The sequence below is a fragment of the Poecile atricapillus genome, chromosome 2 (assembly GCF_030490865.1).
Source record: "Poecile atricapillus isolate bPoeAtr1 chromosome 2, bPoeAtr1.hap1, whole genome shotgun sequence".
Taxonomy (NCBI): Eukaryota; Metazoa; Chordata; class Aves; order Passeriformes; family Paridae; genus Poecile; species Poecile atricapillus.
Window position 1 is genome coordinate 25,152,621 of NC_081250.1, and position 27,986 is coordinate 25,180,606.

General features: G+C 37.6%; 1 protein-coding gene across 1 annotated transcript in view; it reads right to left on the reverse strand.

Annotated features, from left to right (window-relative positions):
• Positions 1–27,986, reverse strand: part of SLC25A13 (solute carrier family 25 member 13) — a 101,659-nt gene that overhangs the window by 29,094 nt on the left and 44,579 nt on the right. Inside the window, exons 5-12 of the mRNA XM_058832273.1 lie at positions 19,726–19,865; positions 13,122–13,268; positions 11,424–11,562; positions 10,499–10,592; positions 10,245–10,329; positions 7,998–8,082; positions 7,385–7,543; positions 720–772 (exon numbers count right to left, since the gene is read on the reverse strand). Of these exons, the coding sequence (XP_058688256.1) occupies positions 720–772; positions 7,385–7,543; positions 7,998–8,082; positions 10,245–10,329; positions 10,499–10,592; positions 11,424–11,562; positions 13,122–13,268; positions 19,726–19,865 (902 nt within the window). The remainder of the gene's footprint in view (positions 1–719; positions 773–7,384; positions 7,544–7,997; positions 8,083–10,244; positions 10,330–10,498; positions 10,593–11,423; positions 11,563–13,121; positions 13,269–19,725; positions 19,866–27,986) is intronic.

A 27,986-nucleotide genomic window follows, 5' to 3' on the forward strand; every position in this document is an offset into this window, starting at 1 on the left:
AAATAAATCATCACTAATAAGGTAATTTTAAAAATCAGAAAATTATAAAATACATTATATTTTAAAAATGCTCACTATATGAAAAAAATTAAATTAAATGTCAAATATCAGAATGTTCAGTACTAAGCTTTAACACAATGACAATTCAATTAGTAGCATTACGTGCCTTTTTCTTTAAATGAATACTACTAGCTTTGATGAATACTACCTAATCAGTGAATAAAAAATATACTATGACTGAATTATAATAAGAAATTCTTAAGTGCCTTTCAAACACTTAAGAAGTAACAAAATTACAAAAGTAAAACATTTAGAAAAAAACATCACGCAAACAAGTTCCTTTCTTATCAAAAATTCACTACCTGCTCATATTATCTATCTCCTGTTCCACTAGAATCATGTATACAGGAACCACATGGAGATACAAAAACAAAAGCCCTCCAATAAATAATTCTTCTGATTTGCTAAGAAGTGAAACCAAAGGCCTGTGCTACTTACAGACAAGCAGATGAGCTGAACAAGTTGAATGAGCTTGTCATATTTTGGAGTGAGACCAAAACTAAGTTTTCAGTAAGATTCTTAAAATGTTCATGTCCACCTCTGGATGAGACTTCTATGCCACTTGTACTATTCACAAATCAGATATTAACAGTTGCTAATTGTTATTTGGTGCATTTTACAATGTGGAGAAATGTGAAAAAATCCATTTACAAACTTACAGTAAGTTTTATGGCCTTCTCTGGTGCTACTCCTAATAGCTGTGGTAACAGACCTGTAACAAGGAAATAGAGAATTCAGGGCATTGAGTAACTTGGTATTAAATAAACAAATCAACAAATGTATGTAGAGACCGGCACCTAGAAACAGACGATTTTTACAGCAATTTTGAGTTATTATATATAATGTGAGTACTTAAACATTCAATTTTGAGAACAAACTTTGTGCTACCACTTCAAGTGCTACTACTGTCTATACATAATTTGTTTCTTTTTAATTCATACTAGCTCATTTTAAGTTTAAACACTAATACGGATTTGCTAAATATGTTTCAGTACTGTCCTAAACTGACCTTTATTTTCTGCATCTTCACACAAAATCAAGACTAATTAATTTTTGTGAGATAACACAATGCATCCACTTCAAAAGTCGAAACCTCAGTACCTTTTTCTAGTAAAAACAATAGCATTAGATGGCAGGATCTAAGGGGACTGGAATCAAAATAATGCAAAACATTCAAACTGCATTCTTGAGCTCTTTTCCCAAGTAAATCATCAGTTCTTAAAACAAAGGAAGTTATGTTGCTTTCTACCCAGGTACGGAATTTTCTATTTTATTTTGTTAGAAATGATGTGCTACAGAACTGGAAGCATGAATTTCTGACTGTCAGCTTCACTTGTTTGAAGTGAATGGTCGATATTTTGTAAACACTTGAATGACACAGCCTAAAAATAGGCAAAGTTTACCAACAAAGCCTGAAGCTAGAATGGTGTTGCAAACATTCATCAGCATAATGAAATTAGGACACCATTCAAAAATGTGAGAAAATCACCACAGCTAGAGCTCCTGGTGCAGAGCTCTTTGTTTTAGCAGCTCAGGCAGCACATTTGGGTACTTCCTACAAAGCCTGACATTTTCACCTCTCCATGGTTTTATTTTGTTTCGAATTAAAAAAAAAAAAAAAAAAAAAAAAAAAAGTTTCCACCTCTAAAAGTTAACCTGCTGAAAAGCATTTTCTTAAAGAGCTAAATTTCAGAATAACACAGAGAAAAATGCACATGCTCTGGTTTAGTATATTCTTTGATCCTGCTTCCATCCATCAGCTTTACTGGTTCCTACTGATACTCTTAATAAAGAATTGACACATATTTATATACTGACATCTTTATACAGCTGATGTACATAAACATGTAACATTTACCCAAGACAACTATGGTGCATTATGATCATATGAATGAATACTCAAACAAAAACATACAGGAGAACTAAATTCATATACAGTTGCTCAAAACCAAAGGAGAATCTTCAGAGTAAGTTAAATTTCAGAATTTGAGTTTCTTAAGTAGTTTTACTTGTACCAGTGACTTGAAACCAGACCTCAATGAAAAATCATTAAGCCACTCAGAATTATGTAGTTAAATATTACATTATCTGCAGCCCTGTTAGGGAAACACAATACTATAAAATGAACAGGATTTTTTTCATTATAAAATTATCTTTGTAACTGCTATAATATTTACAACTTGCTATAGGACATGTGTGGCTTTATATAAACATTATGGAAAATGACTTTATATCTTCAGAGATTAAAAATATGTTCCATATACTCTAAAAGCACACTACCTAATCTTAAACTGAATCTAGTAAAATTCAGCAGGTCTGATACAGCAGATACAACTCCAAACACAAAGGTCATTAATTTTAAAATCACATATACATATATTATTACACCCAAGCTATATATACCATGACTTTCAAGTCATATTTTATCAAATAAATCACAGAAAAAGACATTCTAAAATATTGATATATGAAAATTATTCAAGTAGTCCAGTTGATGATCTGCATAAATTTTATGCAATTTTAGAAACAACATTAGCAGGACATATCAAATCCATTTTCACTGAACTAATCTGAAAATGGCCTTTTAACCATTTTTCAGCTCCCAAAACTTTGCATTTCTAAAAACATTTGTAAAGTCATAAGAAAAAGCAGTTTATCTTGGCACAAGTTTTTTGTGTTTTTTTTTTATCTGGTTCATTCCTTTTGTACTCAAATCTGAATGGGACTATTACAACTCAAAGCTTTCCATAAAACTTCGAGGCAGAGAAGAGAAAGATTATATAGAATATGTAGCAGTTAAAATAAAACCCAACACCAGAAAAACCCAACTGAACAACCAAAACTTAGAATACTTTTCTCTTTTCCTGCCTTTGTAAGTTTAATTACAGATAATGTTGTATATTCCTACAGCAAGATAGCAGACAGTGTTCTACAAAAGGTAGGATGGATTTTAATACTACTTATTAGAGCCTTACCAGGGACCAGCTAGGTCTGCTGTCTCCAGCATCTTAGGAAGGCAAAGGGACCCTTCATTTGATCTCATACCTATCTCTAAGTGGTACCTGTGCATTCTATATGCTATGATCATCAAAATTAAATTTTATTTTCTTTATTGTTTTGATGGGAGCCCTGAAACACTGCTGAAAATTTTCTAAACATGATAAAGATGCTAAGTTTTGAAAGAAAGAAAGCACATCAAAGGCCCCTTATGAAAATGTCATGTTTCTATTGGGGTTATCTTGACACAGTGGGAATTTCTCAGTGTTACTATGCATTAGCAGATCAGCAATATGACATATACAGAGATGGAGAACAAGCTTAGAAGTGTCTGACAGTACCTTAAAAATGCATGCCTTTTATAACATCAGAGCATAATATCTTGCACATAGGCAGCCTGTTAGTACAGTACATAGTAAATACATTACTCAATGCCTTTTTTATATCCAAAGCTTTTTAACAGCAATTACAATGTACCACTTCGTATTTGACACAGCCATGGTGGGACTCTCAGGGAAGGGGAAGGTGTGTGCAAGAGAGAGTACCAAAAGCTGCATTCAGTTTGCAACACCCTACAAGTTATTTTCTGAAGGCAGTTCAATACATTGTGAATACACACACAACAGCTCGTCCAGCCCAGCTGTACTGATGGCACTGAGAAACAAAAATTTTACTTGGCCAAAGTATTTTTTCAGGTGTCTAACAGGGAAGCTTCAGTTTCACACTGTGTAACGTGATTTTCCCTTCATATTAGGAAAAAAACATTGACTGAAGGTTTAAAATATAAAAGGATAAAATCTGTGAAACCATTAGGGCATCTTATAGGAAGGCAGTAATGGAATACTGACACATTTTTCCATTATAGAATTCACACGATCAACTAGACAATTAATCATCAGCTGCCATTCAAATACAGCTCCCTCAGACTGGAAATGGGGTATTTCCTGAAAATGCTGTGCTTTGACTGAACTTGGGGTACAAACAGGCTTGTAGTTCCAGTCTTTATAAATGGTATCCCATTGCATAATTTGGAAGGAAAGCTTCTGCCACAGTCTTTTTTGCATTATTAGCATGGGAGTCCATCAGTAATAATGAAGCTGGATGATGAACAAATCATTAAAATCTAAATTAGATCGCATTTGCAGCCACTGCAGGGCTAGAAGCACCATCAACAAGAAATAAAACTAACAAGCAAGCTCCTAAACAGTTAATGATCACAGATGACAATGTCTTCAACAGCATTCCCTGTCTTTTCCATCCTCTGGGCAAAGTGGCATTAACAGCATGGCTACCAAACATTTTCCTAAACTACATTTTATCTGTGGTACTTAAATTTCCCATCAAACTTCTATCATGTATGTGTGAAACAATCTCTACTGGATGCACTGCTTAAGTCTGTGAAGCATTCTCTGACTCATCAGGTGGACTTCTCATTAAAATTCTATTATGACAGGAAGGTGACCTCATCAGTTGGAAGAGACCTTGACAAATCACAGCTTTCAAAATTTTCTTAAATTTGCATGTATAAAAATACCCGTGAATTTCTAAATATCCATTTCGGGTATGAACATAGACACAACAGTAAATTACAGGTATATGAGATGAGCATTCTTTTCAGCCATGCTGAGAGAAAGATGAAAAATTTATCTCAGATATAAAGTCTTTAAAAAAATGCTAACAACACAGCTTTCATATAATGCATTTTATAAAGACTCTACAAAGGTTTATATCATGTTTATTTTTGTTTGTTTGTTTTTTAATCCAAGTGTCTTCTCAGTGGAAACACTGATTATACTTAAAACCAAACTGACATCAAACCAAATTCAGTGCTCTCTATATATCCACAAGATGGTGTAATTTGTCTTTATCTGAGATAGTGGTTTAAAACATGGTTTCCAAGTTCGGAAAAAAATAGTGATGCAAAAAAAAAAAATTCAGTTCACTTTGCTGGATGGAAATATGAGCCTTTTATTAAAAATATGATCTGAAATGGCTGAATTCAGAGTGGGGTTTACAAATTCTGCTTGCTTTCTTGAAGTGCATTGTGAGAAAGAGACCACTGCTCTGAATGTTTCTAGTACAATTTTTAAAAAGTTTTTGCATCTATTCAGCTAAGGAGATGTCTACCAATGATTACTCCCTCCTTCAGTGGGGACAAAACCACTACATTGTTTTAACCCTGAACAAATCAGTTGAAGAAAGAATTGCAGTGGCCAATGAGTAGCAAAAAGTAATGCACTCTGGAGTGTGTCTTACCTAGTGTACGATTCAAAACTAGAATATGATGATTCTTGCTAAATTTACTGTATTACATTGGGTAATTACACTAATCTATGAAATGCTCCTTTCAAATCTTCTTGTCCTCTCAAGCTTGACTGGGAAATTCCTTTTGCACTCAGCTCCTTAACTTTCTTCAATATCTCCTTAGAAAGTAAGCAACAGTCCGAATTTACAGAACTGCACAGAGGGAGCTCCAGATTTTTCAGAAGTTTTCTCTATTTGCCTCTTTAAAAAGGGCTAAGTCAGGGTGCTCTTTACAGAGAGGATTTGTAGAAGCACAGGTCTCAATTTGCCTCTAAAATGTTCTACTATATAATCCAGAAATTCGACTATTGGCCTGGTCCTAGAAGTTCAGCTCCACCAAACTGTCTGAGATTTCACTAGTCAGTATTTCTCGGAAAACTGAAAAGTAGTAAAGATAATAGGGAATGGAAAGACAAGCTCTACCAATCAAGTTTCCTAAGGTTCCCTAAACCTGGCAATGAAAAAAATAATTCAAAATTCAGGACAAGCAAACAGAGTTAAGAACATGCATTTGTGACATTTCTGATTTATCTGTTTGGCTTTTATTCCCAGGTGAAAAAAAAATCACTGTCCTTCAGAATTTCAATAAAATAGAATAAAGCAATAGTAGAATTCTGCATATTTATTCTTTCAGGATGCTGGAAGAAGAAGACAAAAATTTGCAAGGAATATATTTGGTTCTTTAGGTCACATGAGACTTTTGAAAAATTTTGACTGCTATAAATCCTTACAAAATAGAGACCATGTCAGTACTCTTTATTAAATTATTATGTCTATTCCAAAAATGGACTCCAACTCAGTCAGTAATAAGAGAGCCTTCCCATCTCCAATTGTGCTGTAATAATTACAGAGTCTGTATTTTGCAGAGGAGCTACTTGGCCAACCCCCAGTAACTCAGGTCATATGTTATAATGTACACACCTATGACACCACCTAGTTTTAATGTTGTTTCCCACATTGTTTTATGAACTGTTACTTTTTATTAAGGTGCACATAGCTTCACCAGTTCATAACCATATGTTACCAAAATCCTCTGTTCTTCATTCCTTACTCAACTGCTTTTAGCAATTAATTTCTTTCATTACAATTCTTATTTTTACAAGTGACAAGGTTTTAAGCAAGCTGGCTAAAAATGAAGTTGGTAATGCAAGTTTCAAATTCTCCCCTATGAATATGGCAGAGGGGGATAAAAGATCTCAATAGTTGTGACACCAGAAATATAATTTACTTTAACTCTGTGACACAGAAGAACTGGAATCTCATGCCAAGATTCCTGATTCTTCATGACTCCTCCTGAGTTACCTGAACTGACACCACTGATGCCACAACTGGGACAAGAATAAAACAAACAAAAAAAGCCACCATTTAACTTCAGGCACCAAGATATCCAAAGTCAGAATGATTTACATCCTGAACAGGGTCAATAGATTTTGGAGCTTTCTCCATTGCCTCCAAAGGCAGTTTGGAATGGGTAACTTTGTAACTTGGGTGTACTGGTTACATATATAAAGCTAAGTGGGCTGAAACCCAGTGAATCATTCTGGCTGACTCCACAGTGACAACCTAAGAAAAGGTATACATAAAACTAGATAAAGATGACTATTTCCAGTGATTACTGAAGCAAATGCAACTGGTTCACAGAGACTTTGTTGTCTCAAAAGAAACACAACAAAAAGTACTCCAAAGAACAAAAACCCACAAATGATCTAACTCTTTACCAAACAGGACAAAACACTCTTGGACTAAGCACTGCTAAGGAAATAAGAACTTTACTAACAATGTATTTGTGCTGTAGGAAATTACTAATGTTCCCCTATGGCAGATGAGGAGGGAAAGAACAGAGAAGTCCTACAGAAATGTTCTCATTACAGTGAAGTTTTAATTATCAAGAAGTTCACAAATCCTTGCCCTGCAACAGAGAAGAAACGAAACTGAAGTCTGAACTAAAATGACTTAAAAATCCAGTCACATAAAACCCTTAATAATATCTTATCATTAGTATATAACAACTTTTCAAACTTACCTCGATAAAGCCCAAAGAAACCTTCATAACGTAGCACTTTCTTGAAGCAATCAAAGCTGTTTTTATACATAAGTTCTCCCACAAAAGAGCCTGTCGAACGCTGGTTTTGCATGCGAGTTTTCACTAAATCAATTGGATAGACTGCAGTGGCTCCAACAGCTGCAAATGAAATTCAAGATATAAGAAATCATGATTTTGCATTTGCACTGTTTGACTGCAACTGTCATCTGTCACATTTACATCTAACATATCACTTATATCTTTTCTTCATGATATATTCTGGACACATTAAACTACTTCCCACAGTTTTAACCAAATGCAGTTTCCATTCTTACTTCACAATTAATTTCATCTTCCTGAAATTTGTTTGGGGACAAATCAGATAGCAATACTACCTGGAAACTCCAACAGCTCACAAATTACAAAATTCTTGTAGACCAGATGATCATTTCCCCTTCAACCTTACAGTCATCCCATCCCTTAGACACAGCTCCAAGGGAAAGTCTGAGAAGCCTTCCACACTTAAATGAGAGGCAGAAGGAGAAGAAGGACAAAGGAAAAGAAAAAACCCAAACAGTGAAGATGAATATTCTTTTGTTCAGCCATTACTAACCTCCAGCAACTGAACCAAGGGCAAATCTGTACGCCGATTCTGCAATCTGGATGAGAACAGGTCGAGACACATCGCCTGAAGCTTTCTGTCAAGGCAGGATTTAAAACAAAAGGAAAGACAGGAAAATAATCACAACATATCATTTCCCAACAGTACATTTCATATCAGACAGATACAAGTATACGGATACCTGGAAAAAATTCCACAATACATTGGAGATTTTGTTCTCAATTATTACTTTTTTTTCCACCGATTTCTAAGTGTCATATAAGGCAGCCTCTTCAAATTGGAACAGCAAAGAAAATAGACTGACAGTACAACAAAATTATACAACTCCAAAATCAATGGTCTAAATGTGGTCTAAATGAGGGCTTACATATTGCTTCTTAAGTCATTAATTTTCTACAGCTAAAAGCAACTCCAGCTCGGAATTTCTTTCTACTGTCGCCAACACAGAGTCCCCAGGCTACCAAAACAAGTATGCAAGCATTCACACAGATTAGCTAAAGGAAAATAAAGTTCCATAAAGCACCTGCACAATTTCATTTTGCTTACAGTCTGTGAGTGCTAGATTCAACCCAATGAGAAATAAATTTCAGAAGTGTTCCAGATTTAACATTGCTGTCTAATGAAAGAAAATATGAAGAAAACAAAAGCTCTGCAGGGGCATTAATTCTTTCATATTTACTAGCACTTTTTGCAATATGTTCTCTTTAGGATACTACAAGTAAAGCAACAAAATAAAAATATGGATACATTTCCTGTGTTTACATTTTAGTTAATTCCAATATAGGTGCAGTTGACCAGAAATAAATTGAAGATTTCAATGTAGCTGAAATTTTTTTCAGTCTCAGCATCAAGCAGATAACATTAAAAAGGAACAGCATTGAAAAAAATGAAAATGTGGGACAGATACACAAAATAAATTGTAAGAATTAAGCAGGTTCATATGTCCTCGCCTCTTAGAACAACGTAAATCATGGCAGCAGTGGCTCCAAAACAAAAAGTGAAGAAGCTGCTACTTTCATCACACATTTTTGTCTACCTTTTACTGCCACCTATTGTAACTTATGTTACTTGATATTCAGCCCAGTGCAAATGCTTTTAACTCCTTTAGGAGTCTTCTAGGAATAGATGGCGAGCTTTTGGGAGCCAACTCATTTGAATTCATCCCAGCATCATCACCATTTAGTTACTGCTCAAACAAACAGAAAACCACCACTCTGGTTACCATCTTGGAGTGGTGGTGGGGGTGTTCACTTGTAAGGGAGGCAGGAATAAAAAAAAGAGAAGGAAAAGAGACGCATGTGTATACACACACACACACACAGAGGCCTGGCTTATGGCCTGGTAGTCCTAAAAATGTAGCCTGGATCAACTCATTGTGGTCAAACTGGCGTCTCCGCACAGACCCAGAGCAGGAAAAAAGAAAACCAACAAAAAACCCTTAGTCTCATAAGACACAAAGTTAAGACTGCCTTAAAATAGAGACAGAGAGAAACAGAAGAGTTAGTTTTAAATCTATCTGTATAGAAACTTGTGCCAATGAAAATACAAAATATGATAATACAAAAACTAAAAGATCAACAGGTTTGACATTTAAAGAACAATCCTATTTCCTTTTGCCTCAAAACCAAAAAAACAAGTCCATCTGTGGTTATACCATTGAAAGCAAATATCCTTTAGGTTTTGGACATGAAGAGAATATTAACACTTTTACCGAAACTGTGATGTTAGTCTGTACATAAGTTCTCCTATTTTGATATTCAACAGAGCATAAAGCAAAGCAGAGAACACTGTGAATCCAGTAACATGCATATGTGTTGTGAACAAGGGCTGCCATTTCACAGGCTAGCTGTTGATTTTTACCATCCATATTTGAAGTAGGAAGTTTCTTTTCCTCATTAACAAGAACACAGAGCAAAAGAATCACAAAACATAAACACCTTAGACAGGCATGCATCTAGTATTTGCTGAATGCCTGGATGACACTCCTAGATACTTTATCTTTCCAAAGTAAATTACATTTCACCTGCCAAAATGAAGCCCAAGAGGAAGGGACACAAAGTAGAGATGGAGAGAACATGACACAGGATAAAAAATAAATTCTAACAAGATGTTACTCCTCACCATTATTACAGAACACAAGAGAAAAGCAACTTAGATAACAACAACAGGAAGAGGCTGGCTGTCTCTTTACCTGGCACTGGAAACAAATAACAACATCATACTGGCTTCTGTTCTTACCTGCCTCTGAGCCTCAGCCAGGTTGTAGGGCAACGTCCCTTCCTCCAGAGGGGCAATTCTTTCAATATCAGCTAATGTCATGCGCCTGAAGAAATTAATTCACATTAGTGTTTGTTTAGAGGCTGGTTTTCAAACCACTAAAAGTTACCTGCACATGGTCACTACAGTACTCTCCTGCTCCCCAACACCACCTCCCACTCCTTCCAAGTAGTAGAGAAAAGGAAAGAGAGAAGCATAGATAACTCTCCACTTACCCCCGTGGCTCATAAAGATCTGCTAACTGAAACAAGATGTCAACTTCCATGGGTGTAACCTGACCAAATTTCTGGGCTGCCAGAACAAACTCCTCTGCAACAGAATAAAAATACAGAAAATTTAATGAAATCAAACCAGAAGAAATAATCCAGAGCAGCCCAAAGTTGCACTGTATTTTACTATAAAGTAGAAGATGCTGGTTGGGGAGGGTGAAAGGGGAGTAAGTTACCCAACACAGAAGTGTTCCTGTCACTACATAAATGTGTGCTTTAAATGGTCTATCCTTCATGCAAGTAAGTACAGCTCTCTGGTCTTAAAGCTTAGTGCTACCAGCAGGATTTAGGATATTTGACATACGGTATCAATCAGCTGCAGGTCAGAGGGAAAAATATAAAATAAAAAGCCAACAAAGGAAAACTCCCAAAACAGGAGTCAAGAGATGTGGAACTTTTCATGCGTAGTCCCAGGAGGCCACATTAATGAAACTCTGGTGTTGCACAGGGAATTCTCTATAAAAGTGGTTAGATATAGCAGATAACATCTTGTTCCAAGCTTGTAGATCAGCTTACTATGCCGCCAATACAAGTTTATGGAATTCTTCAACTACCCTTGAAGGTCACTTTAATAGGCTGCCAATTTGGCAGGAGTCCTAGGAAGTTTTTTAAACTTTTAAATATCTTTACATACTTTCCTCACCCTGCCCCCACCACCAGTTTACTAGGACCTTTTTCTGATTGAAACAAAATGAAAAAGCTGGAGGGTGGACTACGACAGGACTGTACAAAACTGAGTGAAAAACCAAGGAATGGTAACGAGGCAGGCTTCCCTCCCCCCCACCAATTGATTTAAAAGCATACAGATGAGGTCTTTCCCTCCATTCAAAAGACCCAAGGAAACTTCCAGACTGCAAATATTTCTACCAACCCTTAGTGACTTCCACATCTTTTCTATTTCCAGCCAGAGTACTGTAGATCTTTCTAATGAGCTCCATGTTGTTAAGCAGAGAATTAAATCCATTAAAATAGGAAAAGCTGACCTGATGGGAAGTGGTACCTCCAGCAGCCTAGAGTACAGACAGTAAAAGAGAAAAAGAGAAAGGAGATTGTTGTAAGACTAAAAAAAACTTGAAATAGAAGTTTTCAAATAATGTTCTTTTACAAGAGTGACTGCAGCACAGGCTTGCTTTTTTAAAAAACCTGCAAAATAAAGAACTTTAAACTATGAAAGATTCTTATGTTACTGAAACTAATCATGACCAGAATATAAAACTCTTCCCACCCTACAAACCTAAACAAATACATATGCAGGATTATAACAACATAACCAGTAGTAATTTACAAAGTTCAAGTTTCAGTACTGCTTCAGTTGGAAATGTTTCATAAGTTGGCTCATTTCTAGTAATGAGGAAATCTACTTCTACATGTAAAGCGTATTACTATATAGAAAATTTCAACGAAACCAAAACATATTCTGAAAAAGGTCAACTGAAACCTTTAAATTCAATCTTAAAAATCAAGTCATGGAAAAACAGCAGTAAACTCTAAGGCTTATATCAGGCAGTCAAACATAAGGTTTGAACAGTTATGCATTTTCAAATGAGAACTGAGCCTAAACCTTTGTTTTAAAGTGGTGTTGGGTCTGCAAGCAGAAAAATTATTGGATCAATTCACTACTTAAATTTTAAAATCAATGATCAAGCAAATTTCTGAAAAAAATATGCATAAGCTTGCCAAAATTTAACTGACCTTGAGGGATAATCAAAAATCTTATCTGATGTTCTCTGTGAAAGAGCATATAACCCAGGAAGGCTGGTAACAAGATTGTGAGGGAACCATGGAAGAAAGTACCAGATCTCACTGTCAGTCCCTAAATCTTCAGGATATGCTTTTTGCTTCATGCGTCTTCTAATAGTCTCATTAGAGCTTGGACTCCTCATCACTTCACGCATCTCTCTGAAACTCTCCCTTGCAACTCAAAGCAGAACAAACTTTTAAGCAGATCTTCAAACCTGAATATGGCCAAGCTTTGGATTACTTGGGATGCACTGTTACAAGTTCCCAAAATTATAAACTGAGGTCAAAACCAAATGTACCTCTTTTCTTTAGTGAAATTGCAGAATTGTAGTATTTAATTCAGTTTATGCATTGCAAACTTAGACAAAACACACAGTCAAGTGTAACAACTATCAGTCGAGACACATTGAATGTCCTAGGTTGATGTTTCAGTTCACACATTGTCCCCAAGTTCTTGGATATTACACTCAGGAGCTTATAATTTACATTACAAAGCAGGTTCTTTGAGGATGATGTCCTAACTGGGATGTAATGGCATTCAAAAATATTTGACACAGTCTACTATGATGGAATGGCTGGAAAAAGGCAAGCTCTATATTTTTAGGCCATTACTAAGGTCCATCCACATGCTTTGTCTTTTGTCTCTGGAAACCAAGAACATTGAGGATATATATTCAGCAGAGTTAATTTTCACATGTGTAGATAATAACCGCTAGACTTCAAAACATGCATCCTCAAGCTGGATTGCGTGTAATGTAGTGGTCAAGGTACAAAAGGAACCCCACATCTGTATCCCAGGTCTGCCAGCTGGGATACCAGAACTACTCACAGCTACTAGACATTCTTCTACAAATGGTGTCAGCATGTGTGGCCGGATAGTGACCATAATGTCCCTGAAGTCCATAGCTGTAACTCTTCCAGACTGAGCATTGTCTCTCTGTACAAAGGCTTGTTTTGCATGTTCTAATTGTATCTCCTGAAAATGGGGGAAAACAAGCAGTTAGGTTAAAAATAATCACATTTAATGTAAGTAACGCAATCCTACAAGACTCTCATACCTAACAAAACACAACTACATCTAATTTTAATTGGCTGTTGTATGTATATTTTACGTAAATTTCAGGCTTTTCTATTCAGCCTTTCCTATTCAGCCTTTCCTACGGTCTCTATCGCTGACCTTAGCACCTAGGACAACATCATGATTTCTTTGCTGTCTGGACATTATGACATGCAACTCCTTTAACTGAGAAACGGAGAACACATACCAACACACCAGTGCAAGTAATCTCCCACTCATGAACATTAAAGTTTTCCATGATGTGCATTATCCAGTTTATTGCATGTGTCACAGCAGGTCAAAATACTTTCTGTAAAAGCACTCACTACTCCCCAAATGAGGACAATGAAATCATCAGAGATTTCCATGTAGACACCTACTAATCTGAAAAGAATTCCCTCAAAGTGCTCGTTAAAACATAAAAAGACACCAGCAGTTTAATTTAGAACTCCTTGTATCATGACTGATTAAATATCAGTTATCAGTATTTCAGTAGTAGAAACAGGCATAAACATTATCTGATACAACTACCTGATAAGCTCATTTTGTGATTCAAATGTACTCCTGAGAGAAAAGAGGAGTAAAAAGGTATATAATCTCTCAAAGTTGTATCTTTTCTTACTGTGACCTTCACACTTTCTTCTTAAATAACTGTTAGACTACTTTCTTTTTTTTGTCATTTAAAAGGAACAATCCATAACTGGATATTACTTATGAATTTTTGTTCAGTTCTACAGGTTTGTAAGGAAAGAAATATCTTTGGCGATGCAGTTAAGACTTTCCAACCTGTATTTTTTAGTTGAATAGAGGTACACAAATCATTGCCAAGTATTCCCTTTAAGTTTCAAGGATTATAAAAACTTCTTCACTGGAAAAAGAGTGCTTATTCTGAATACATATTCATAGTCAGTTATTAAGAAAATAGAATCAGAGTAGAACTATGCCAGCAATACTAAGCAAGTCTTGCTGTGGACCATGACACTATCCAACAATTTCCATTATATTTGCAAATACGTGCCTCAAAATACATACTAATTCAAGACTCGAGTTAGTCAAGAATCACCATCATGAAGTATTCGCAGTAAATATGATTTCCTGTAAGTTGATATTCGTCTGACAGCAGCATTCAAGGAAATAAAGAGTGAAAGGAAAAAGGCAAATTCAGATGGAGTACGATCAGACTTGCCAGAGGCCTGCAGATGCCATCCCTCCCTCCTTCTATTTACTCAGTTCACACTGCCACTCAAACCATGCTTGTCTTTTTATTTCAGCCTTCTGACTTCGCCAATTTTGGTCCTAATTTCTAATTACAGCACTGTACCCTGTATGATGAAAACCTCCTAATGTATTAGGCAGAGGAAGGAAAGGGGTGGGGGTAAGAGTGATCAATGCTTCACTCTAGAATTAATCTGAATTTTCTTCTTTTGATGGGAAATGCTTGTGGGGGTTATAATTTGAAGTGGTACAATTTCAGTTCAGCCACATTTTCCTTACATTACAGACCCCTATGTTGAAGTGCTACAATTCAGCAATAATACTCACTCTGGCTGGATGCAGCCATGCAAGTTCTTACTTCACACCAATTGAGACTACAATTTCAACAGAAATTTGGAAGCAAGCAATTTTGGAAGGTTTATGGTGAGATGAGCACAAAAACTCAAAATGACTTCGTCAGCTTGAGGCAGGCAACTACTTGGGAGGCAGAGAGCTCTACAGAGGAGTTAAGTACAATAAAGCTTGTATCCTAAATACTCATCACCTAGCAGGTAGAAACGTATGAACAAATGAACAAAAATGCTTGTCATTAAATGGAAGTACCACCAGGGAAAAAATGAACTGTATTTAGCAAAGGATTATGTGGGAAACAGTGAATATTGCTTTCTTCTCCTTCTCTCATTCAATTTGTTTTAACCACTGCAACTGCTGGCAGTGTTTCATTGGCAGAATCCAGCACTAAAATGCAGTAAAAAAACCTGGATACCACTTGCATAAGTCAAATCTGTTCCTGTCTGTGTACATCCATCAGTGAGTTCGGAGGTATTAGAGATATTATACCATTGGTGCAACCTTGACTGACAGTGATGTCTTAGCCACAGAACAAAGCAGGGCTCATGCTCCAAAGAGGTGCATCTAGTGCATGTTTCTTGTCATCACCCAGCTAACTGCAAAAAGGCTGCTAGTACTATAGCTGAGAACAAGGCATAACATCCCATCCTCTCATTGCTAAAGTGATTCTTTGCAATTTTCTTGGTAAACTGGAACCCACTGGAGAGAATTATCCCACTTGGTTAAACACATTGTCAAGGTCTTGGTGCTTCCACTTATGCAACTTCTTGTCAGCCAGAAAAGAGCCATTTAGCTGTAGACAGACAGCAAGACAAAGCTGTGAGAATGTCTCAATGGGATGATGTCAGTCTTCTGAAACTCCCTATTCACACCCCCTCCTTAGTTCAGAAACTAAGTTCCAGTTCAAAATGGTTTATGCATACTGCACATAGATAAAGAAGACCGGCCTCAGGTAGAGACTTTTTAGGATACAGTTATTTTGAGCAGTGCTACACATTTTTCAGTTATGCCAAGAAGAAAGAAGCACAGGGATCTTCAGTCACATGACATTCCCAATCCATGACCATGGATGGCAGCAGTATGGCACACAAGAACACACAGACAATCACATGATAACAAACAATCTCAGAACTGAATTCCAGACAGACCTAAAGTCTCTCACAAACAAACCAGACTTAATACCTTTCTGATCACTGCACAGTGCACATCAATGCAATAAATTCCTTAAAGTGTTCACCTCAAAAGAAAGGCTATCCGTTCCCTCAGCCTCCATGCCTGAAAGCTGAGACAACTCACAGCATAACTAACTATGCTTCAAAATGAGTTCAGTAGCTACTGGCAATTTATCAGGAAATTCTTCATGAGATGTTTGTAACTTATATTGTGTATATGCAGCTAATATAAAAAATATCACCCTAAAAATAAACTGAAAAACAATAAAGCAAAGCTGTAGTCTTCAGAGATGCTATCTGACTTGCAATAATTTTATTATTTTATTTATAGTTAAAAGTTTTATTTCACTCCCATATTATTTTACCTAGACAGACTAAAACTTAAAGAAATACAATCCTCATTACTTTGCAATACAAATTACACGTCCTAAAGAACCTTCTCCAACTAGACTTCCTGTAAACTTAGATATACATAGAAAAGAAGCATCTTCCTTGATGCTGGAAGTCCAGAATTCCCTCAGGTAGCATAAGACTTTGTGAAAAATTAATTCATACATCATGGCAGGCATGCTGGCACCAGAACTCTAATGAAATTATTTCTCATCTAGAGATTTTACCTCAGCTTTCACTTACAGCTCATTAAAAGCTTCTTTACCTTCCACTTAGATAAAAATTTATGTTTGCATTCCATCCCAATGGATCTACAAGTCATCAGATGCAACACAATCTTTGCCACTGGAGTAGATCCCAAGGTTCAATTATAGAGAGTACTACTTCATCAGCTAATATTCTGGGCATAAATAAATTCCCAGACAATGCAGAAATGGTTTTACCAGACCCACATATAAGCATATGTTAAAATGAATTGTGTGGAATAGATTTTACATGCTGAGAAAGGGGCTGATGTTGCTCTTCATAAGGCAGACTTGCCACTTAAGTGATGATGGAACATGACCATATCCAAACAGATACATATGATGGATATATAGCATAGACAGATGAGCTTATTTTAACCTAGCAAATGAGCAGGGTAAAACAACACACCTTGAGCTCTAGTTTGATGCAAATAGCTTGTTAACTGTATTAGAGCCAAGGAGTTTGGAGGCTATCCTTTCAGGCATCTCTGTTATTGTAGACAGAAAAAGTGCTGGTAGGATATAAATATTCAGAATCCCATATAAATACTTAATATTTAAAGCCACAAGAGATCCATCTTGTGCATGGATAAAATATACTAATGTTATTTTCCAACTACCTTGAGCTTTGCCAGAAGTGATGATTAGTCCAAATGCTGCAACAGATAATGATCATGGAACAAGTTTATGTGACATAATAGGACCCAATGTAAAGGAATTTGAATCTAGCTAGATTATTCCATTAGAAGTTGCAAATTGCATTGTACTTACAAAGCAGTACCTAAAGTACCTTACAGAACCATCTGGTCCACGTTAAGGGTAATGTAAAGTGCATTCACACATAAGGAATGCAGAAAGGTAATTTGGTATCCACTATGGTCTCCTGCTGTCTAAGGTCCAAGGTCTAGACATCAGACCAAAAGGAGTGACTCATGCACAGGCAGAATGTGAGAAGGAAAGGCTGAGTACCAAAGGTTACAGAGCTTAAAGGAAGATTTCCATCTCCATTTGTGCTGAGAGCCATTTCTGTACCCAGACTTCAGCTTCTGTAATACAATGCTGCAAGGCAAGAATCGGCAGGGAAACTTACGTGATTCAAGGATTTACAGTTCTAGAAAGTGGGTAAACAGATGTACTCAACTATTGTGACTGACTGAGCATCCTAATATATTGTATCGATAATAGGCAGCTTCAACAGTCTTAGGACAATTAATTTATTTGAAAGTCCTTCTGCCTGCACCAGCGCCAAGAGCATCTTTATTAGCAGCATTAGAACTTTTCCTGAATGCATCTCACCTCTCCAGAGACACCCAGAATTGCCATCCTTATTCTCTTAATTTATGCTCTTCCTCCCATGTTTCTGACCTATATGGATCATCACTAAAAGGGCTGCCTGGTTCATTAGGACCACCAACATCTTCTAACATAACCGATTATCCCCACAGCATCATCTCTGCACAAGATGAGAAAGCCTAATAGCTAGGACTAATCTCCAAAGTTAGGAAACTCCTGCCTCAGTGCTTGCTTTTCCTAATTCAAGTTAAAACTACAAAAGAACACAAAGAAATAATTCAAATATTCCAAATATCCAGTCTTAACATTACAAGCTCTTTTTAGGTCTATGACTCTAACCTCTCTTAACCTCTCACTACAATCCTCTACACGGACCCTTTTCTTTTTTTCCCAATGGTGAGAAAAGTGTCATATTTTTACTCTGAGTCTTTCTAAAGGTTTTTCTCAGATCTCTAAGCAAATAGACAGACGAGGCAAAAAAGACTGGTAGCTCATTAAAACTGTGACTTTAAACCACCAAAATCAGGATTCATTTCCGAGGCTTATTCTTTAGTTGGAAGGAGATACTGGTATACACATTGCCAGAGGCATTTTTTCCTAATCAAGTAGCACATTTGCTTTTTCACTGAAAAGAGGTTCTGATTCCTGTTTCTGTCACAAAACTAGTTTATGTCTTAGCTACTTAGGAGCTACAATAGTCGATACAAAGCCTAAGGGAATATGATTTAATCATGTGATACCTGACGTCCTCTTCATACAAAGTTAATTAGGCTCTGTTCTACGAAGTCAATTTGAAACATTTGTCTCAATAGCATTATCTTAATTATTCCTCATCAAAATGATACCACCTCCTACTGTGAACTAACATACTTGTGTAAACAAGAAAAAAAGAAACCTTAGTCTTGAAGCAGGTTCCCATTTTGAAACTCTCTAGTGTAAATACTAATACAGGCATTAAGTATTCAGGAGGAATACAGATAAGAAACTCACGTGTTTCACCTCTTTTCCTACTGAAGCCTATTTTTAACAGTACTGCTGAAATACAGATAATTGGCTTATTTTTTTATCAGCATAATATTTTACTTCCTGTAACAAAGTACCCAAAAGTATGAATAGCCAAGAATTCCTTGTAAAAAGCGGAATTTTATTCTTCATATGCTACAAGCAAATTTTCCCTAAGATAAGCTTAATTCAAAAAGATCAAAAGTAAAGTGTGTGGAAATGGCTTGTAACAAATATTACTGGATATCAGGTCTGAATTAAATATATGTTTGGTAAATATGCTATTTACAGACAGAAGTACTTTGCAATACGAGTCTGGCAAGTCGAGTCTAAAATGTTCAATACTGTTATTTAACATTCTTTGACTTGTAGATTTAAAAATACAGGAGATTTTCAGACACTGAAGTCCAGGCTTTTAATTTCATGTCTGTCTACGTAACAGTGTAGAAAAAAATCACCTTCTCCATACAGGTGAAAAAAGCAAAGGGGAAGGAAAGAAAACCCCAGCTAGCCTGAATCAGCAGTTTTAACAATAGCATATCCTATTTATCAACATACTATACAAGTCCAGCACTCTGACTGTAAAAGCCTACACTTGGTATGTATTTCACCTTTGCTACCACCATGGTATTTCACAAACTTGCAAATACTTTGATTCTTGCATCCCTCTTATTACTCTTAACAAACCATACCACCTATTAGACCCACCAGTAAGAACTGAGTGAACTCCGCGTATGTTAGGTGTCTTTTTCTATCCTTTCCAAAATGCAGCTGTACAAATTCTGAATTCCAGTTAAAAGGAATGTGCTGATGAATCGTGGTCTGGCCAAAAACTTGTTTAGCATCCTCTGGGAAGAAAAGAAAAACATTCATTTAGTAATAAAATAACAATAGAGACAGACATATAAACAAGTATGATATTTTATAACAGGAAAGTAATACTGTTCATATAAATTACTAACATACTGCAAAAGCAAACCTAATGTTTGTTTTTTACCCAAATCATCACCCTCTCAACTAGCTTCTGAATAATATTTTTATTTGTTAAGTTTTATATGCACAGCATTTAATTAAAAGTAAGATATTTCAAGTTTTAAATTCAAACAAGGGAAGATTAAAATTAAAAGACAACTTATAAAAAGATGACTAAGGCAAACTGAGGCATAATCTTTTCAAGTTGCTAATAATGAAAGTTTTTTGTCACTATAATTCATGTGTTTGAATTTTTCCCAGAGTTCTCCACATTCAAACAAATCAATGACAAAAATACCATTATTCCAAGATCCACTTTTCTGGAGTTACTTATGGACCACTGAAAAGCAGGACAGGGGATGGGGAGAAACACGGCAGGCAGGAAAAAAAACTTATCACCAGCATTATGCGGATCTTAAACCTAAATCTCTTCTACAAGGAGGGGGTGCAGCATGACAATTATGATCACACCTAAATACAAACTTCATATTTAGTAGTCACAACTGGGCCACAGTTTACTAAACACTTGGCAGACTGGTAATACACAGCAGTTTCTGTGAAGAAGCAACTATCTGATACACGATCAGTAATAAGGACCATACATTTCTGCAACTACTGACAGCATCACTGTGAGCAATGAAAACAGCAGTGAGATCTGAGCAAGTACTTGTCTCAAAGGACAGAGCCCAATTCGAGTTTTGTCTCGGCCAAAAGAATAGGGCAAAGCCTCTGAAGACAAGCTCAAGGCCAGAGGTTCCCAGCTGCTATATGCCTTCCTAATTGCTCTATGACTCTTCCAGCAACTCAAGCCAAGAGCCAGTTTTTGTCTGCTGTGAGTTCCTGGGAGCATGGAGAGATGGTTCCCAGGAGTCACTCCCTACCCACAGGCTGGGCCAGGAGCTGGTCTGCTCCCTTCACGCTTTGTGGAAGAAAAGACCAGGAGTCGAAACCACGAGCTCCTGTCTGTCTCCGTGAGCAGCAGAGCTGTAAGCCAATTCCCAAGCCTGGCTGGTGCCTGGGGTTGAGGAAATCAGCACAGCTTAGTGCTTGCCTGTGTTCAGAACAAGCTGGGAGTCACCCCACTGGAGCCAGCCTCTGCCTGCCAGGCAGTACTGGGAGCCACCTTCCATTCCACTGCCACAAGCAAAGGTGGGAGCTGACTCCTCGGGGCAATGAGGTTGTGTCTCCTGTGCATGTTGAGTTCCAGCTTCTGGTTCAGTCCATGCCAGGCAGGCACAGCAGCTCTTCTGACTTGGGGAAATCCAACCAGAGTGGAATCCCCTCTTTTAGGCAAGGAAGCAGGAAAAAGTGAGAGTGAAGTGGCACCACTGAGAGCCAGGAAGATGTCAGGAAGAGCCCAAGTAAATGAAGAATAAAGACACAGAAAGAAACAGTCACAAAGAGAGGAAAGGGGCAGGTGTCCTGCTGCACTGACCCAAAAGCCCTGAAGATGGTATTATCCACAAGAATACCTTATTCTAAAGCAAGAAGGCTTCACAAAGAGAGCAGAAATGAAAATGCAGACCTCTTCCTATCTCACAGCCCAGTCTGTTTCAGCTTTAAAAACACAGCACCCACTGATCCCAGGAAATCAGTGGTGAAAGAGCAAGTTGGATTTAACTTACAGAAAGACTAACCCCAGTTAACCTCAAATTCATAAAACTCGTAACTCCAAGTCCTAATGTCCTATGAGAATTTTCTCCAAGCAAAGTCAAGGCCCCCAGGACAGCCCCATTGTTCATTCATGTCTTAAGCTCCATCACAGCCAGGCTGGATCTTGTCTGCCAGCATTCTCCAGGAGGAAAAATTCTCAAGGCAGTGGGAGAGAAAGTCTATTGGTTCAGGGTGAGGTCCTATCCCTCTATGTATAATCTTCCATCTAGGGTGCTTTCTACTGACACAGCTCAAAGCACCTGGCCACATGTCACTGGAGATCACATTTATCAAGTCCCTGCTTTCTGCCAGACTTTCTTCAAAGAAAGCAACCAGCAGGAAAAAGACAACCTGAATTGCCTGCATACAAGAGGATATAAAGATTGTCTCTTTCTGGCAGTGACCACTGCTTTTCCAGAGAAATAAAGACATTCGCAGAGAAATCAGATGTTCATCTGCTTCCTCTTTCCCTATCATCCCACCTCCAGAATTTCCCCACAGCAAGCCACTGAGCCTGTGTGGATGAAATTAGGAACAAATCATCATTTACCAAAAGCTATGTTTGACTGGACGCCAGACTTGCCTTAGAGAAAAAAGGCACATTCTTACCTGATGCAAGGTAAGAGATAGCAGACACTTAGCTAGCATAAAATGAGTCTCAATTTTGTTTTGATGGGGCAAACCTCCACACAATTTTTACTTCAAATTGTTAGCACATGAAAGCTGCAGTCTCCTTTGAATATGCCCCTGTCATTTTATTTTAATTTATTATCATACATTAGCCAACTTGAAGGAACAATGTATCCTGGCCCCCCAGCTCTGTGCCCTGTAAACTTTCCTTGGCTGGAGCCCAAAACTAAAATTCCGTCTTAAGAAAATGAAACATACAATCATAGAACGGTTTGGGTTGAAATAGACCTTAAAGACCTTCTAGCTTCAATGGCCCTGTCATGGGCAGGGACATCCTTCACTAGACCAAGTTTCTCAAAGCTTCATCCAACCTGGCCTTGAACAATTCCAGGTGTGGGGCATCCACAACTTCTCTGGGCTACCTGTTACAGTGTCTCAACACCCTCTTAGTAAAAAATTTCTTCCATAAATCTAACCTAAATCTACTCTCTTTCAGTTTAAAACCATTCCCCCTTGTCCTATCTTGTGGGCTCTCTTTAGGCACTGGAAGGCTGCAATTAGGTCACCCCAAAGCCTCTTCTTCAGGCTGAACAAGCTCAATTATCTCCACTTTTCATCAGAGGAGAGGTGCTCCATCCCTTTAATCATGGGTTTCCTCCTCTGGACTTGTTCCAACAGCTCCATGTCCTTCCTGTGCTGGGGACCCCAGAGCTGGATGCAGTGTTCCAGGTGGGATCTCACCAGGGCAGAGCAGAACAGAGCGAAGCAGAGGGGCAGAATCCCCTCCCTCACCCTAGTGGCCACGCTGCTTTTTGGGGCAGCCCAGGACACATTTGGCTTTCTGGGCTGCAAGGGCACATTACCCTTGTGATGCCCAAACATCAAGAAGTGAAAAGAATGGTATCTTCAGACTAAATACAATGTTTAATTATTGGCATTACAAAAGGCAAAGGAACACACAGCAATGAAAGTGAAAACCTCATCAAGCCAATTAGGAATATAATAAAGTCTCTATCCAGACCATTTGCATTCCCTTCTCTGTTTTAGACATTAAAGGCCACAAGCATGTCTTAGAAGTTCATCTAAGTACAAACATCTCTCTAAACAGCCCAAATTAAAGAAGTGCACTTAATTTTTCCTATGACCTGGAAAACACAGACAACCACATTAGTGTAGATACAATAAGAGAACCCACACAACTTGATCTTTCCACAATCATACTGTATATTGATGTCAATATGACTTGGCAACTACTACCAGATGCTTTTCTGACAGAAAATGTTGGATTATACAGTGCAGGCAGCTGACTGGAAGATTGCCTACTGTGCTTCTACTGATTCATTGACGGCATGAGACACTCTTTACCACTGCCTTTTTACACATACCCCATAATTCTTTTTTTGCAACCATTTATGGTGCACAAACTCCTATGCCCAGTAAATAGTCTTCTTCCTCTTCCCTTGCTAGGTCTCATTACCCATTCATCTACCACATCACTGACTCAAGTCTCATATGTAGGCAGATTGCCCAATTCAGACATTAAAAACCATTCATACTACATGAAAAATCTGAAGTGTTTTAGCTTGTGATTTAACCATCAAAAAGTATCCAGTTATGTACCAGAACTTCAAATTACCGTTTAGTTCTAACAGGGTTATCTCCTACTCATCTAAGTCCAGTATTAAAAAATGGACAATGAAAAAAAAATGTTGTTTTGCATTAAACCTGCAGTTGGAAGTTCTGCAGCTATCCACAAATCACTTAACTAAACACAGCAAAACACAGAGAAGCTGAGGTGTGCTTCAGTAGCTAGGAGTTACTATGTCTTTTTAGACTTTTTTTTAAAGGAACCTGTTTCAGAGCTACAGATTAATTTGTCATGGAAAGGATATATGGATTTTGTGGAGTCCAGCCACCAGGCAAAGAAAGTCCAACCAGAAGAAGTTGCTCAGGGCCATGGCCAGATGAGGTTCGAATACCCCCTCATGAATTTCTGACTCAGGATGCCCAGTAAGGGAATGTTGAAATCCCAGAGGGTCATAATCAGTGGCACAGGGCGCAGCATCACTGCTGGCGTTCCCCAAGGTTCAATACTGGGCCCAGTCCTGTTTAATCAGGAAGTTCCACCTGAACATGAGGAAGAACTTCTTTACTCTGTGGGTGTCTGAGCACTGAAGCAGATTGCCCAGAGAGGCTGCAGAGTCTTCCTCATGGGAGACACTCAAAAACCATGTGGACAGAATCCTGTGCCATGTGCTCTGGGATGACCCTGCTTGAGCAGGAAGGTTGGACCAGATGACTCCCTGTGGTCCCTTCCAAGCTGACCCAAACTGTGATTCTGCAAATATCTCCAACAACAGAGATTCCATTACCTCTCTGGGCAACTGGGCTTTGATCCTAAACAAGTATTTAATCAAAATATCTGGTAAATGGAAGCTTTAAAATCCAGGTCAGAATACTGCTTAATTGCTTTAGCTTTGAAAAAGCAAAATGTTAATGCTTCAATGTCAAGAGCCATAACAGCACAAAATCAATCTAAAGCCAGCAAAAAATACAACCATTTGTGTGTTTGCATTGTTTGAACCAGAGCTGTCAGAAAGCAAAACAAACAATTGGCTGAAGATTTTAAACACTCATTTTCAGAAATCCATGCAGTCACTTTTATCAACCTTTTAAAAAGTTCAACTTTGAAACTCAATTTTAAAATAAATTGCAAGGTCCTAAAACGAATAATTGTTTATCCCTCCACGGTCTCTAACTAAAAAATAGCTACCTTGGCATTCATTTCTGATCACTGCATAAAAGAGTTGTTTTATTTTCCCTCCAGGTGATCTGCCTGCTGATTTACAGTGGGGATTTTTGGTCCTTTAAGTCTTGGGGACCTTCTTCTCTGCAGTGTACTGATGGGTATGTTTAAATGCTTATTGCACAAACAAACATGCTGCATTCACATTTTCATTCCCATGACATTCCATCTCCTGTGATTAAGAAGTAAAATAGAAATAAAGCATGCTTTGGAATAACTACAGACTTGATGCAACAAGGACCACCAATATTGTCCAAGTGAAATTTGGATTTATAAATTCTAGACTTTAAAAGGAAAACTATGAAAGTAATTATTCCACTGTATTTTGTATCTAAGGAAAGTCACTTAATAAAACAAGCTACTAAAATCTTTACTGGGTATAGTCCATAAGTATCTGACATATTAAATCTGGAATTCTTTCCAACTATTTATTTTGCAAGTATATTTTTCAAACATATTTTGCAAATATATTTTTCACATGCTGTCATCATTAAGCCCAGTAAAATTAACAGTCTCAACAGAATCTCAAAAATTTCATGATCATCTACAAAAATCCACCGAATCTTACAAAACAGTCAACATTTTTTCAGGAAACGTGTCATCCTCAGCTCTATTTTATATAAAATCCATGGATTTTATATATCTTATTCCTTTACAAAATTAAATTATATGAACTATTATTTGAACTATTTTCTATAGTATAGAAACATGCACCAAAGCCCCAGGCCTTGAGAAAAAATGGTATTACCCTCATATCTTTCTGTAAAGAACATGAACTACCTACCTCTCACAAAGAAGAAAACAATTTTGTTTTGATGAGAGTAGCTGTTTCAATGTCATGAGTAGGATACCCCAGCACCTTACCAACCACCTCAAGTTCAGAGGAGATGACGACAGAATGACTTCCACAGGCTTTGGTTCTCACTAACGACTTGAAAAAACTGCACATTTTTCATAAGCCTCATGATCCTGCGTACACCACCAGATTCTGCAACTTCTTCCCTATGACAACTTCTTGGATATGGGTCCAGGCATAACATTGCAGTAGGAAGAGCTGGAAGAAGCTTCATCTCAAGTCTTAATCTCTCTTGATGAGGTATGCTGTAGGGATGCCTACACCTCAGTGACCCCCAACCCCCTGATTTAACTTCCCAGCCTTATCTCGGACCTGCCTCATGCCTATGGACATGTCTGGCTCACTCTTGGTCACTTGTCACCCGACCTGCTTTACTGTCCATGCTCAGGTAGCATGGGACTGCATCCCCTGTCAGTGAGAGCTGTGCCCAGGAACCAGCCTCTTTCACATCAGGGTTGTCAGTCTGGTGGACCAGACAGCTCCTGCTGCTCCTGGACACAGAAAAATCACAGAATAGCAGAATATCCTGAATTGGATGGGACTCACAACGATCACTGAAGTCCATCTTCTGGCCTGGGACAGAGCAACCCCAAGAATCACACACACCACGAGCCTGAGAACATTGTTCAAATACTTCTTGAACTCTGCCAGGCTTGGTGCTGTGACACTTCCCTGGGAAACCTAACCCAGTGCCCAACCACACTCAGGGTGAAGAATCTTTCTCTATTATCTAACCTAAATCTCTCCTGATGCAGGTTCATGCAATTCCCTCAGGTCCTATGGTTCTCCAGCTCAGGGCACTGTGACCCCCTTAGCCCATCATCCATGTTGAAGACAACAGCAAATAAAGTGTTGAACATTGTTGAGATAATGTTATTTCTGGACTCTGTTTTGCTATTAGTATATTTCATATTTTATTTTTTTTTTGTCCCACACATTTTTGGCCAGTTTCAACTCCAGTTGAGCTTAGGCCACATGAATTTTCTCTGTAGAATATACTTTCTTTTTTTGCCTTAGCTCCAAACCAGATCCTTGCTCTGCCAAGCTGGCCTTCTGCCAGCCTGGCTTTACTTAGGATATTTTGGAAGAGCAATAAACTTGTATAAAAGCATGTATAAAGAGACAGTTGCATACATATATATTTATATATATATCTACATCAGAAATAATCAAGTAATAATTCTATGTATTATCTTCTTTTACTGGAATTGTTGGGATTTATCCAAGATTGGTTTGGTTTATTTTTGTTTGGTGGTTTGTTTTGACTTTTTTGGTGTTTGTTTTTTTTTGGGGGGGCGGGGGGGAGCTGTTAGTTGTTTTCTTTTTTTTAGTTTTATTTTTCTTTACTTGTTCATTATTTTGGTTTTGTTTAGTTTCCTTGGGTTTTTATTTACTGTTGTGAACTTCAAATTCACAGCTAGTTAGAATTTATTTCCATCCTTGATAATGATGACTTTTATTCTGGAAAAAGTATGTCAACATCACATCTGTTCAGGTAAGATGTGGAATGATAAGTAGCCCAAGTACTTGGCTGGGTTTTCCTTTCATCCCCACTTTTGTAGAAGAGGAACAACACTCTGGAAGTACAAGCATTACAATCACCTTCATCTCTCTGCTGCTTTGTTAAGGAAATAGTTGAAATATTTTTATGGTGGCCATGTAATAAACTGAACAACACGTTGGAATACTTTCATTACCCATTCATTACCAAGGACAGCAAAGGAAAGGTACTCACCCCTCCAACTTCTCTCAATAAAGCATTAAGAGCAGGAAGGGATGTCACAGCCACCTTTTTCCACAGGTTAGAAGCCCTGAAATAATAAACTAATGCTGTATTTTCACTTCCTCTTAATTCCTCACAAAACATGGACCACAACCTTTTCTGCAATTGTGACTTAAAAAAAAATATTTAATTTGGTTACTTTTTCTATAAAATATTACAAAGAAAGTAGTAGAACACTCAAAGTGAAGCTGGCAGAGTAGAAATGGAGCACATAATTTGAAGATAATGCGAGTGTATTACACGGCTCAGAAAGGGGAGGGGGGTGGTTT